This window comes from Leiobunum rupestre, chromosome 8, assembly GCF_980474605.1.
Source record: "Leiobunum rupestre chromosome 8, qqLeiRupe1.1.hap1, whole genome shotgun sequence".
NCBI classification, from domain to species: Eukaryota; Metazoa; Arthropoda; class Arachnida; order Opiliones; family Sclerosomatidae; genus Leiobunum; species Leiobunum rupestre.
In genome coordinates, this window is record NC_143391.1 from 6,138,325 (window position 1) to 6,154,079 (window position 15,755).

General features: G+C 36.9%; 1 protein-coding gene across 1 annotated transcript in view; it reads right to left on the bottom strand.

Annotated features, from left to right (window-relative positions):
- Positions 1 to 15,371, bottom strand: part of LOC149932228 (uncharacterized) — a 29,257-nt gene extending 13,886 nt beyond the window's left edge. The window contains exon 1 of the mRNA XM_090156362.1: positions 15,175 to 15,371. Coding sequence (XP_090012488.1) covers positions 15,175 to 15,182 — 8 coding nt within the window. The 5' untranslated portion in view covers positions 15,183 to 15,371. The remainder of the gene's footprint in view (positions 1 to 15,174) is intronic.
- Between the last annotated feature and the right edge of the window lie 384 nt (positions 15,372 to 15,755).

The window sequence follows — 15,755 nt, forward strand, 5'->3', positions numbered from 1 at the left end:
GTAGACCACGTAAACTGTTACTGGTGCTTGTTCTAAACTTGTAAATGTATTTTTATTAGCGAGATTAAATGTTTCACGTTTCTTTCACGTGAGATACACCCCTGCTTCCAGCTTGTTTTGCTTTCATATTTTAACTCTTCGCTTCTCAAATTAAAATATCTCTTTAGCTCCATACTCGTCAAGTAATTTCAAAATAATTTCAATACTAAAAAAAAAGGAAAATTTCCCGAAAGAAAAGAAATGATCGGAAGTGGAAAATACATCGGAATGTATCGAAAGTAATTTTACGGCGACTTTGTCCCGCGGGAATTTCTCGGGAAACGATAGAGGCGTTGTCCACATTTTTAATAATCATTTTCTACAAATGTTTTAAAAACCCCTTTTTCCCCCCGATAGCATCCACCCAGCGTGACTTTCCAATTTCGAACGGTACCACATTCAACCCTCGTTACTCGGTAGTACGTACAAAAGCTGGTTTTAACGTAAAAGTAACGCGGGCTGATACTTCGTTCGGGCCGCCTTTGTCGGAACTATCAGCCGAGGACGTTTTCGCTGGTAGAGAAACTGCGGCGATATCATAATTGTTATCGAGAGAAATCGACGTAAGACCGCTGGGAGCGACGCCAATTCTGGATGTTTCAAACAAGTTTCTCCAGTCAATTACGGAAGTTTTTAAATACACCACTGACCCACTTTTTGGGGAATCGAGGGGAAGAATGCTCCGCTCACACTCCTTAATTGCCTCTTGGATATTTCTCCGATCGAACCTTTATATTCTCTCTCTCTCGGTAATATTTCGGGCCTTGTATTGTAGGCCAAATTATATGGAACTGGTTTTTATTCGATTGAGAGAACAGGTTCGCGCGCCTGTTGCGAGCGAAGGGCATTTTCAGTTGATACCAGGAACTCGTCAATTTGTAGGCCTCCATCCTTCGTCTCTCTCTCTCTCTCTCGTGTCTGCTTACGCTGTTGCCTCTTTACATATTTTATAAATGATTGAAAGTGAGGGCATTTAACGGAAATAAAAATGATACCGCTATTCGGACTTGGAAAATTGCCGTACAAATTTGACATACACAACATGAATTAATTAACTAAATTGATATACCTCAAAGCAGGGGCGTAGGAACGTTCTAGAAGTTGGATGGGGCCAAGAGAAACGAAAATTGGTCTGGAGAATGATTTTGAATTTTTAATGGAGTGTACCTTCTTCGAATGCATGTGTACTTTTTACTACTGTGTAAATTGACGGGAAAAGACTGAAATTTAAACACAGTTGAGGTTCTATACGATTTATATGCTTTTAAAATGAGAATTTGAGCCTAGCAAAAATTCTAGGGAGGGGCATTGCCCCCCTGCCCCCCCTGGTTCCTACGCCCCTGCCTCAAAGCCATAAAATAGGCTATAGCTTTCTGTTACGAACGCCTGATTTTTTTGTAACCAACAAAACCATCATAGTTACGAACAGAGATAGTTTGATCCAGCGTTGCCACCAAAATCAACGCGAACTCGGTGTAGAGATCTACAATTTGAGGTACATCTTTTAACGAACTTAGTTTATTAATCCGTGATTTAATACGTACAGAGAAACTGACATTTTAGAGGATATTTGATCATTAGATTTATTTACTTCCTCTATGTCGTCTGTACCTCCAGTCGAAACAATTGAAATCTTTGTTTAATTTAAGAAACATTGTTTTATGAGAAGTATATATAGGCTTCGTACGTAGTTAAAATTTTGGTCGCAAGTATCGCCGCCTTCTGACCGAGTTTTAAATTGAATATATGAAAGCTATCTGCTTGTTAGAAATTCTCTCTACACGACAGCTTAAAATTTCAACCGAAAAACATTGATATTCAAAAGTCGTCTGCTATTTCTACACATATTTAGTTGACGGATATTAAAGCAGATGGTGCTATATTTCCTAAGCTCGAAGCTTATTGGACAAACTAAGCCACCCATCGAAAACGTTTGCACATTATACGATCCTACAAAGTCACCTAGGCTACACGTTTTTAAAAGGGTGGCTTAGCCTGTCTAAACCAGGTGTGGCCTGTGCTCGTTGCCATGGTAAAGTGTTTAGTTCGGCCGTGATAATAAGACGCCGATGGTGGTCACGTGCTTATTTCGCAGGATCGGCTTGTGTTTTGCCTCGTGATCTAGCTGTTACGTCAAATAATGTCATGGCGGTCGCTACTGTTATTCGTTTGAAACAAGTACCTTTTCAGGCTTAATTAATAATAATAATCACCACCTTAGGCCTAAGTCATCAAATAGAAATTTTAAAGTGAGTGACCCTAAATTGAGGGGTCTGGCATTCGTACAAATACCGTACACTCTAGAGAAAAATAGTTTTATAAATCTTGAAATCTGGTGGAAAATCAGTTCCAAAATCTCGAATTCAGAATAAAAATCTAAAAGTTGACACGAAAATCGTGCTCTGAAATCTCTAAATCACTTTCTCATTTCTGAAATCACTGGGATTTCAAATTACATACACAAAATTTTCAAATGTCTCGCCCTAAATATATATTTTCATTTTAGTCAATAGTTGATTTTATAAAATGTCTTTACGCTTGCACAGCTTGTTGAAATGTTGCCCTGGAATAGTTCAGCCAATGCCTAAGAATGAGTTCATAAACTCTTCAGTGGGAGATAAAACGGATCCACAGCTAAAGCGGGGAGGCAACATTTCAACAAGATGGCCAAGGTTATTTTATAAAACGAACCATTATAGCAATTGAATATAACGCACCATCCAAAGATCTTAAGAGTAGATCAAAATAGGTCAGTCACTTGTAGAACATCTCAAGGGTACGCATTTCAGCCTTCTCTGATCTACTGCACAAGGCAGGGGAGGATAAAAGTTGACACTTGACTTTTCGTCCACTCCATTCTCAAAAATGGTGTATTTGTTTATATGAATTATTTAAAGAAAAATATTTCACAAAATTTTCATTTGGTCAACCTGAATCTCAAAATTAAAAGATCGAAAAATTCGGAAATCTGAAGACTCTCAGAAAAGGGAACAATAATTTGCCATTCAACGTTTTTAAAAATCGCGCAAAATAAAGCACAATTTTCAATTTCGAATAATTAAATGGGATACAAAATACATATGGGACTGTACCATGCTGTACTTAATTCCTCTCGAAACCACTCGAATTAAACAGATTAATCAACCGACGCCAACGGGTACGTCTACGATTTCACAGACTGCGTTACAGACTTTACTCCAAGCAGAGCTATTAAAGCATTACCTTTTAAATCGTCTACAGTACGTTGCTTAACCTCTCCATTATACAGTAATAACGTAATTGTTAGTTACACATCAATCATATTTTCCGCCTTTTAAATAAACTGTCAAAACAAACAACCTTTCTTTATGGGATTTCCAATTTTATCTTTCAGGCGCAGAAATATTATTGGAATTTTTGGGGGAGATTTCTGATCTAATAATTTCGACCCAATTAAAAGAGAATGGTAAGCGTTCTTATTAGGAACGTACCGCAAAAACCTCCAGAATGACCTCCAAGTAGAAACTCGATCATTCCGGCATTTTTCGCCCACAATTTGGAAGCTCTCGCAGTCCATTAAATCATCCAACGAATCGTTACGAACGCTGTTCGGAAGCTGATTTCTGTTTCGCCAACAAAAGGCCTTTTTTTGCGTTATTTTCTACCGTTGAAAAAAGAACCAAAACCCAACGAATTTTTCTGACAACTATTCTACGCTCGAGTTACCGAAAGAACTATTAGTTCTTGATAGGGATTCTAAGAAGCGTGTAATGCGTGACGACTACTATAGTCTCTTTATACTCCGTACTCTAATCACCCTGCTTGTTTCGTACCTGGTTAAGTCCTACATTGACCATTTTATCTCTAATCACCCTGCTTGTTTCGTAGCTGGTTAAGTCCTACATTGACCATTTTATCTCTAATCACCCTGCTTGTTTCGTAGCTGATTAGGTCCTACATCGACAATTTTATTTCCAATATCCGAATTTATGAAAGCACTAATAATGTCACGCACGCTGGAGTAATGTCACCACTATTTGAAATTTCTCAACTTGCGACTCTACTTTGCTCAAATTAAAAAAAGGTATTCTTTTGAGTAAGAATTAATTAATTTGTACTTGAGACGATCCGCGCGGGTACTATGGGTTAGTTTTCCTCCTTCACGAGAGGAGGCGATTAAAAACGAAGACGTCAGTTTTAGGGAACCAATGAGATACCTGTCTGATTTGATTGGGTTTACGGGGGAGGAGCTTGCCGTTAGAGCTTGAAATGGACGGAGAGAAATGCTAGCAACATATAGTCATTCTAACTAAGTATCAATAAATACACGGTTGCTTTGAGGAAAACCAAGTAGCTTTTCTTACATTATTCTCTTTATTTATTTTATTGTAAGACAGCGGTTACTCGGCGTTAAATTTTGATCTTGAACTTAAGACCTACATTAGTCCTGCTACAATAGCTTATATTTAAAAAAAAACCTTTGACTTCCCGCAAAATTTTACCGTAGCGTCAAAATACCAAATTTCCTAAAACACCGATTAATCCTTTATTTAACATTAAAAGCATTATATTCCTAGTTCGAATATGATTGTTTAATTACGTTACCGAGTCGGCTGGGATGCTCTCTTAGGATAGAAATCAACTCTATTAATAACCAGTTTATTTATTCGAAAACTAAAGGCCACTGCTTAAAATTTTCGTTTCGTTATTGATAATAATAGTAATAATCAGCTAGGCTAATAACACCACCTTAGGCCCAAGTGACTCTTAATGCCTTTATCCGAGGTGGCCGGGTTATAACGCGTAGGAGGGTGGTGGCAAGCCCTTCACGGCATACGAGCGAACAGCTCCCTACACTTACTATTACCGTTAACTGCGGCACGTTTTTATCGAAAGGGGAAACCGAAGAACTCGAGGGAAAACCCATTTAGCTAGTATCCAAGCATCAAGTTCTATTATTGGAAACTGGTTCTAGAGGACCAATAATAATTAAAATAAAAACATTATTTCTTAACCCGTTCCAGAGTTGGCCGAGCATCTGATCCAATCAGATATGTATTATCTTCGAGTAACCTCCTTGGGTTTCCGGTACCCCCGCGTGACCCACGACTTTCCCAACCTACATACTTATGAGATCTTTAGGAAAACCACCCCCGGAGAGAAATTTGTGTTAAAACGAAGGCTTTGGGTGTGAGAATTTGGAAAAACTCACTGACTCAGAGAGTAAAAGCATACCCATCGCGGGTGTTTCCCCGCGTACTGTTTTCCATTTCTAGGTGAACTTTCTCTCTTTGTGTCGCTTCGCTTTTTGCAATGCCGATGCTCATTATTCAGCCCTAAAACGCTCGTTACACATCCCGGGGATCGCCTCGAGGAATGGGCACAACCTTAATCTATCAGTGAACGCCAAACAATACTTCTCACGGTAGAGTTCTAAAAACAATACATGCCGCGATTAAGCAAATTTTGGGCGTTTTACCAAGCCCGTGTGGAAATCTCCTAAGTACTATTTCTGGGGTTGGTTCGGTTTTCCCGTTCTGAACCGACCGACCGAAATCCGCTCATTAAAGGGAGTATGAACTAAATACAAAAATAGCCCGCTAACAAACGCTACGACTTGTTCTTAACGTAACTAGCGTCCATCACCTCTAAGTTCTCTTAAATCTGTCGGCGGAATTGTGAAATTCATTAAAACACCCAAGAGACAAATTATACGCTCTTCTGACGATCCAATGTTTTTAATGCCAAAACAATACACGGTGATAGTTAAAAACTAACTTGGACTTATTAAACCTGGCATAAGAGCGTATTACCGAGAATCAATTAAAAATGTTTTTCCCGGAGGGTTTAATCGTCCCGGGGAACGGGATCACGTGTCTAAACTAACCCCCGTTTTACTTTCTTAAAAAATACAGAGTGCACGTGTTATTCCGGAGGGATTAAGAAATTGCCAAAGAAAATCGTGCGGCAGTGTAGCTTTGTTGCGTACAGTTTGTCTCACGGTTTTTAGCGTAGGCTTAATTTCTGACCCTTGAGAGGACAGATTCAAAAAAGTAATGTTTTTGTGTCCTTTTCTTTTTGTGGTATCGGAGATTTCTAAGATTATTAAGTATTATATTTCATGTTCTGTTCCTAATTGAAATTACCAGATCACCAACGTTCCGAGGGCATCCCAAAAACAGTAAAAAGGAAACGACTTAAATAATGTGAAACGTATGTAATATACTCAGGATTCCCATAGTACCTGGAAAAGTCAGGGAATTTGAAAATTGATCTAGAATTCCGGGAAACTTCAGGGAATTTGAAAATGGATATATAATTCAGGGAAACTTCGGGGAATTCGAAAATGGATCTAAAATTCAGGGAATCATCAGGGAATTTGAAAATTGATCTAAAATTCAGTGAAACTTCAGGTAATTTGAAAATTGATCTAAAATTCAGTGAAACTTCAGGGAATTTGAAAATGGATCTAAAATTCAGGGAAACTTCAGGGAATTTGAAAATGGATCTAAAATTCAGTGAAACTTCAGAGAATTTGAAACTGGATCTAAAATTCAGTGAAACTTCAGAGAATTTGAAACTGGATCTAAAATTCAGTGAAACATCAGTTAATTTGAAAATGGATCTAAAAGTCAGAGAAATTCATTTTGGTTGCCAATGGAAAACGTTTGCTAAAATCAAATATAATATAAGCCTCGTACCCTAGATTCGTAATAACTGTCTGGCGTCAGTCCATAGTGTTTACCCACTTCCTGCCGGAACTCAGAAAAAATAAGTTCCATAGCTACCATGGTGACAAACTAAAGATAAGACAACGGCCAACTTTGATGACGCGCTATTCACGCAACGGCGCGTCTCAAAGTTGGGCGTGATAGGACTATGGCAGCTACCAACGGAGGTCGATTTTTCGGAGGTCACTTACCAGAAGTGGGTAAACGCTACGATACAAAACCGTAAATAGGAAAGCTTTCTGAACTCGAATGTAGGGTACGGAGTTCTATATTATCTTTGCTAAAATATAGGTAAAAAAATTGCTAAAATAATTCAGGTTAAATCTCTATAAATGGTCAGGGAAAGTTAGGGAATTTGAATCTGAAAAATCTGTGGTAATCCTGCGTATGCCTGAATATATATGGATCTATATACCCGAACAGCTCTGTCATTGGGCGGGAAGCGTCTAAAATGTAAAAGGCCCTTCGAAAGTTTTTAATTTGTTGTCATTTTTCGTAACGGCCCAATGTTGTGGGAAAGACTTTTACACCCACTACGTCCGCGTGTATTTGATATCCCACAATATATCTCTCCGTGTCTGTCTTTCGAATGTCAATAAACCTAAATGTTTTTCTAAATGTAATCTTAAAATAACGCTCGAATTTTTTTTAAATTTTGGACTTTTTTCCCGTTTTATGGGCGTTCGAAAAACGCGGTGTGAGAATGTCATTAACCCGTTTGTAACTTTTTCTGGGTGCCGTGAAAACTCGCTATTTTCTTTTGTCACTTTTTCAATTGGATATGGCGAAGTTCCCTTAAACTTTCGAAAAAATGTTCCAAAGAAGACCTAAATAGTTTTCTCAACAGGGAAGAAATACTATCGTGTCCTCGTAAATCTCGCGCGAGGTGCAAAGGTCACCGAGGAAAAATACATTTTCAGAAGATAGGTAGCGTGGTTGTCTTTATGGTGACACTCTTTCTAATATTCAAATTGAGTCGATAAGAAATCTACCCGAATACGCCTTTACTATTAATAAAGAAGATATATTTGTGTCCGTATACTGTAGTTCATATATCAGGAACTGCTATTTTTGCACCAAGTGGCGTCTCGTTCTGAGAGGAAGAATGCTTAAACAACTTAATATCTTTTGATTTACACAAGAACAAAAATATCAGATATACGTCTATTTCACTCGATTATGTTACCGCGAAATAAATGCTTAATTAATTAATTAAATGAAATTTCACTCAAAACTAAATTAATAAATTAACGCTACAGCCGTAGTTTGATACGATTAAGCAGCCAACGCGTGAAAAAGTAGCAATTTTGTAGTAATCACCGGAAAGCGAGTCGTCGTCAAAATCACAGCTACGTTTTCAGGTGTGTCCTATTTATACCTAATTGAGATTCTGGTATGGAGATTTTACGAGCCGTAAAACTTCAATTAAATGGACACATAATCGTTTGAATTTCCGTAATTTCTCCAGAATTTGATTAGTGGAATCCGCTATCACGAGGAAGGCCACTTGAAACTCGGGTCGAATTTTTCAAATGATTATGTGACCTTTTAAAGCATATTTTATAGACTCCTAGCAACCATTGGCAACCAAAGTATTATCTGTTTTAATTAGTACATGGCCACATATCTATCGATATAATATGAGTATATTATTTTAAACTTTTTGATATTTATCAGTAAACCGACCAAACCTGATCTCTGTGTAGAAAATAAATTTAGCTCGTTCGATCTGCATGACTCCGTGTTATGCTGATTTTTCTCCTTTTAAATCGCGGTTACGACCTTGAAAAAAGAACGAAGGATTTTTCCAAACTATATCACGGATAAACGGAAGAATAATAATAAAATTTTAAGGGCGGATTGCTGTCGAGAAATTAATAAGCGCGCAGCCAAACGACATGGTGTCTCGTAACCTTCATTCTCCTTGAGAAGGTTAATGCTACACCCTTTTCTATCTCTCTCTCTCTCCAGATCGCTCTTAATCCGCGATGCTAGTACGTGCGATCGAAAACCAGCCCACTTTTTACACGGGCTCAAAGGAATTCCACCTCGTCAAACCAGGGAAGCTCAATCTGGAAAATTGGGTCGCGTACACTTTTTCTAGTCTCCAATTTCAATCCTCGCAACCTTTCTGTTCGCGATTTACAACACCGCGTTCCCTGTAGCCCACTGACCTTTGCCCTCAACGGATAACCGCTATTTGTACTCTCTTCGCGATATCTGGGTCACCTTTGTCTGACCGGGTACCCGAGCGATTTATTGCATAAAGGGGTATACGCTTTGTATCTCCACAATACCCGTAGTCAAGATAACGTCAATCTCTACGACTTAAATACCGTAGAATTAAATATAACGTGGTTAATTATAATGAAGTAATTCAAATGATTGTTTTGGGCACGGTGTTTGGCCTGAGTATCTTGTCCTCCTTGACCTATTTTATGACGTTCCAACACCGGCCAAAAGAAGAATTTAAAATATGCATTTTGATAGTTTTTCTTAGACATGTTTCCCTGTTTGATATTTACGTGTTTGGTTGGGTATTATAAACCAGCGGATACCGCTGGCTCGAGGCCTCTTGAGTTGGCCAGAAAAAGTTAACCCGCTGAGTACGTTTCCGTTACGGACTTACGCTTACGATCGGTGAATTTAGACGCGTTTACACGCGAAACAATATTGTAATTTCTTCAGGCTCGGCACTTCCAAAGATAACCCCGTACAGAATAACTTGCAGCCATTAGAGAGGTTAAGCCGGCCCTAGATAACGGTTAGGAAGGAACTTGTTGGACCTAGTTTTATTGAGTACAATCTACAAGTTTCCCCTACACGTTACCTAGGGGCAGGCTTAACGTATCTAATATTGTATAGTACGAATAGTACGTGATTAAGCACATTACCAAGAACGCGTCTGGTAGCATTCTTGTATAGTTCGTATTGTAAGTTCATCCGCTTTTTAATCGCAAGACGCCAACATAGATGGTGACTGTCAGTGTTAAAGGGTGTCACGAAAAATCGGAAGCGGACGAACTTTCGCTACAGATTACGCGAAGATGGGCTTAGAATCTTTGATTTCTCATATTCTTAAGTACCCGAATTCATTCTAGGTCGTACGCGTTCTTTTACACGTGCTTAATCTCTGTAATATTTATTCGGGTTGCGCGTCCTCAAAGTCGAATATAAATAAAAGGTATCCGTTTTGGTAATACCGTCGTAAAATTAGCAGGGTTGGGGAACCGCTTTTGAAAAAGCCACATCGTTTTTCTTCTGGATTTTCTATTTCTCTCTAATGGTGTGGTCTCTCGTGGATGTTGTCGGTGGAACCACGCTGCGCAGACATCCTCTTGCGGCGGAGGGAGTGTGAACGAACGACCCACGGCCTCGATTCTTCTTTCTTTGCCAGTTTCTTTGACAAAGACGCGTTTCACTGATCTACTTTTATTTCACTCGAAATAAGCGACAGTCATTTAGGCTTTGGGAACCTTACGCAAATGCACCTTTTGGACGAAGCGCACTCGTCACACTTTACGTCATCCGCGCGACATAATCCAACGACCAATAAGACGAATAGACGATCCCACCCTTGGTTGCGGAAAACATACAAATCTTTAAGGTAATAAGATAAATAAATACTTTAAAAGAAGTACAAAAATGTACTTTAAATTCAACCTGCTGTAAATTCGAGGGGTCGGACACTTGCCATTATTTTGTACGGGATTTTGGGATTTCGTAGAGATTTTGGCGATTTTATCATTACTTTTTGAAGTGATTTTGGGATTTCAATGCTAATTTACCATAGAGAGAGTTAAAAGATTTTGAGATTTTAGACAAAGTGTACGGGATTTTGGTATATGTCCGATCCCTCGTGTAAATTACTGTCATAGCAGATTAAATTTAGTACTTACACTATAAGTTTATGCTCAAAGTTGGTAAAAATATAAACTGCAAGGATCTAACCGCCAGGTTGGGGTATAAATATAAAAAGAATAGGTTTACGCGCAATGTTGGTAAAATATAACCTGAAAGGTCTCCTGGAAAGATTGTTAAAAATAAAAACCTAAAGGTATACGCGCAACTTCGTAACGTTGAGAAAATCATAAACTGAGAGTTCTACTGGCAAGGTTGATAAAAACATAAACTGAGAGATCTACGCGCAAGGCTGGTAAAAACATAACCTGAGACATCTACCCATAATATTGGTAAAATATAACCTGAAAGGTCTGCGCGCCAGATTGTTAAAAATAAAAACTAAAAAGTCTACGCGTAAATTCGCAAGGTTGGTAAAAGTATAAACTGAAACCGCAAGGTTGGTAAAAATATAAACTGAAAGGGTCTAACCGCCAGGTTGGTAAAAATATAAACTGAAAGGGTCAAACCGTAAGGTTCGTAAAAATATAAACTGAAAGGGTCAAACCGCAAGGTTCGTAAAAATATAAACTGAAAGGGTCCAACCGCAAGGTTCGTAAAAATATAAACTGAAAGGGTCCAACCGCAAGGTTGGTAAAAATATAAACTGAAAGGATCAAACCGCAAGGTTGGTAAAAATATAAACTGAAAGGATCAAACCGCAAGGTTGGTAAAAATATAGACGGAAATGTCTACGCACAATGTTCTTAAAAACATAAACCTCAAGGTCTACGGACAAGGTTGGTAAAAACATAAACCTAAAGGTCTACACAAAGGGTAGGTAAAAATATAAACCGAAAGGTCTACGCGCGTAATCGAAATCCCCCTTGTAGGGCTTAAGGCTCATTCTAACTATCCAACTTTAGTCAGCTGACCAAATTAGGCAGACTAGTCAGCCTCACTTATTTGGCATTCACACTAACCAACTGACACGTTCACATTACCCGCCTTGTTCGTCCGACAAAAATCTTCCAAGTTGTCAGCTGACTAAAGTTGGAGAGTGTGGATGGGCCTTTAAACTCTCTTTTACTCTCGTGACGTTCATAAAATGTGAGTTTTTTTCTCAATCAATTAGAGAAAAAGATAAAAAAAATGTATAATTTTCCCAAAATTGGTTAGAAGCCTAGTTACTCAACACAAAAAAAGAAACAACGGGTAATGTAGCTTCCTGTTCTACACGTATTGCTAGTTTCGTCGCCCGAGGATCGAGATTTCTTTCCGCGTCTCGCGGAAACTGCGCGATTTAATCCACCAGAAAACCTCAAATTTCCTTCCGATAAAGAGATTTCGCTACGTGTTTTTCTCGTTTAATTTTAAATCGCGTATCGTTTCCTCTCTCTGCGCGCGTACGTAATATTTTAAAATATTTCGCGAAAAGGGGGTGGGCGGCGATTCGATTAATTAAGTCGACTTTGCTTTCTGCTAGTAATTCGGAAGCCCCCGCGGCTAACATTGTCCTCAACTTAAAAGCCAGGAAGATTATTTTATTCCAAGACAGAGAGAGAACTGATTTTTCAAGTTTCGCAATATCTTTCGGTTTTTAGCCCAAAGGATGTTTTAATATTTTATTTTCGTCCCAAGTTTTCGAACTTTACTCGACTATCGCTTTCATTTTGGGCTGAATTACGTAGCAATGTTTTCCTATAATTTTCTCGGAAACTACGTGGGTATTATTTATCAGATAGTCATTAGAACGATGTTGCAAAACCCACTCCGGAACCGTAGGTTTTAGCTTTTCGTTTCGGCTTTTTGTTTGTCGTAAGGAAAGGCGACGACATTGTCTCTAAGACTGCGTGTGTTGGATGTTTCTTTTAATAACTTCGCCATTTCCTATTTATTTACGCGTTCTTATTTTATTTTTAGAGTCCCAATTTTTAACTGGCCCGATAATGCCGGTTTTAAGCGATCGTTCAGTGGCGTCCGTATTCCCTCGTTACAAACTATTCGTTTAAAATTAAATAAATTAAAAATAGAGACACTGCGCTCATATTGTAAATTCCTACACATTTTGTATCTAATTTGTATTTGATTTTTTTAATAAAATTTATAATAAATAAATTTTAAATATATTATATTTTTCCAGGAAAACTTTCGTACATTGTAAATTTAAATTTAAAATAATATTGTACTTGTAATTTATTTTTCTATGATTTGGCCATTGTTACAGAAACTATTTTTGTACATTTTCATAAGTATATAGAACATTGATATTTAAAAAAAATCGCAAATTTTAATCAAATTGGTTTAAATCAAATAACCCAGATTTTAAATATAAAGCTGAATTTCTTTTAAACGTAATTAATTATGTTACACTGTTTGTTGAACAAAGGCAAATAAACAAAATTAAGTCAATTCTGAAAATGTTGAAAGACTTTTATTATACCAAGGGCTTATATCTCTAATTTTCTTGATAAAACATAATTTTGGGGAATCGTACTTGTTCAGGGGCCCCCGAAATTAGACGACGTCGTAATAAACAAACCTCAAGAAAAAACCATTTATTGTGCCTTTGGTAATAAAATGTTTTTGGGCTTATTTTAAGAATACGAAAACTGAAAGCGCAGTCTTTTAGTGGGTTCAAACTCCCAATTGCCTCTTTATTATAGTAATAATATATTAGCCGCATAGTCTAATAACAAGTTTATTGACGTGTTTTGACAGAATTCACCGTATTTTAGCCGTTATTCTACACCCACCAATAAATGGCTCTAACTAATATGAAAACGTCTATTGGCCTTAAAAACCGAATATTTCTGTTCAATGTAGAATTTCAAATCGTTCCGAATTTACGTTTCGGCTCGAATCTTAACTTTAACAAAAAATGTATAAACATCAAGATAACGAATAAATCTTTTTAGTCTGGAGAACGATAACCAGTTTTTAACCGCCGTACCGGTACGCGAACCACGCTGCCGGTCGTATCTAACGCCTGTTTCTTACTATCGGAATAATAAACATAAAAATAAAACTCTTTCTTATCCCGATTTAATGCTCGGGAAAAAACTGGTTCGTCTGGTTTCCATCGAAGCTATTTTTTCTGTTTTATCTCCCACTTTTCATTATATATACGCATTAATAAGTGACCAGTTTCACCCGTTATACTCGATGTTCGCCTAACAGTTATGAATTTCTCGGAAAAATATTTAAAACATAATAAAGAATGCAGAAGGGTTAACGATGTATCGTGCAAAACAAGCCTGCCTCATATTTTCGGACGTAATGAAGTGAAATTATTCCACGTTGAGAGAAAAGAACCTATATTTATAGTGGGTCAGCGTGTCGGGTTTTTTGCTAAAAGGTTAAGTATTTCTCTTCGGGATGATCTTGCGAGCGCGAGGGTGGATGGGCTGAAACTATTTAGAGAAGTCCGGGTTGAATAGAACTTGAAACCATTATAGATAGAATAATTGCTTTCTTTCGAGGTGTTATTTTTTATCTATAATATTTAAGTATATATAGTTACCAGCTTTTTAAATCTGTCTGCAAATTGTTTCGGCTTTTTGACTACAATCATATTAAGGAGCTTTCTTTTTTAAGAAGCTGTTTATGAAATTTAACTACTTTTCGAACGTCCCACGATTTAAAGCATTTAGCGGTGTTTTATTTTTTCTTTATATGGGAGTCGCGTATTACGTTAAAAACGATTCTGATCTTGTTCGCATTAAATGTACGAAAAATGGGAAAAAACCATAAAAAAATTGTAATAAACAAAATTACGAAGAAATCGGTTTATACTCATAGAAAAGGTCCTTAAGTGACAAAATATTGTCCTATAAACAAAAGTAACCCAATGTGTTTAGTTAGGAGTTTTTTTATAAATTCATATTATAATACTATCACGAGGCTTTATAATCAAATTTAAATTTATTTGTGTTAAATTGAACTGTATCGTAAATTTTTCCTCAGCATAAATTAAAATTCTATCAAGCCCTTTCCTAAGTATAATTAAAATTCTATCGAGCACTTTCCTAAGTAAATTTAAAACAATTTCGAACAATTGTTTTAAACAAAATTAAAATTATGTCGTGCAATTTTCTTAAATAAAATTAAAAATAATTCTAACAATTTTCTGAAATAAAAATAAAATTATTTCGAACAATTGTTTTAAACCAAATTAAAATTCTGCCGTGCAATCTTCTTAAATAAAATTAAAAAATAATTCTAACAATTTTCTTAAAGAAAATTAAAATTATTACGAACAATTGTTTTTAATAAAAAATAAAATTATTTCGAACAATTGTTTTAAATAAAATTAAAATTATGTCGTGCAATCTTCTTAAATAAAATTAAAAAATATTTCTAACAATTGTTTTAAATAAAATTAAAATTATTTAAAACCATTAAACAAAATTAAAATTATTTAAAACCATTAAACAAAATTAAAATTATTTCAAACCATTGTTTTAAACAAAATTAAAATTATTTCAAACCATTGTTTTAAACAAAATTAAAATTATTTCGAACACTTTTTTGAAATAAACTCAAATGAAATGAAAGTAAAGAAGCGCTCGTTTTTCGAACTTACCTATTCATGATCACCTCCTCTGTAAATCAAATCAAGTTTGAAACAATCCCAAAAATATCCAAGATCAAAATAGAAGAAACACAATGAACGAATAAAAAATCTTCTTTTTCGAAGAGACGGAACGCGTGTGTTTGAAAGTTTTTTCTCTGTCAGAAGTTTTGTCGAAAAAGTGTCGGGGTGCGATCTTCGTAGGAGAGCGCGCGTGTCCGACCAGAGCGCGTCGCAAAATGAACCAGCGAGACTCGGAAGAGGCGCACTTTCTAGCCCAGCTCAGGCTGCCAGCCGAATACCACCGCTCGCTTTCGATCACCTTAAACCAGAAACCAAGGATGAATTTATCTCCCTCGCGCAACCAACTGCACGCGTCTTCGTAAATTTCTGCTTTATCGTTCTCACTCACTCCCTTTTCCTAGATTTTTTCTCGTGTTTTTTTCCTCATTCGAATAGACCCGGTTTCACCCAGTTGACAAAATGGCGGACATAGATCGCGTTTTTTTAAGTAGGTGATTGCCGTGACCCCAATTTTACACTTTGTACGTATTCCACGCCGGACGGACTACGATACGCTGTCCATCTTATTA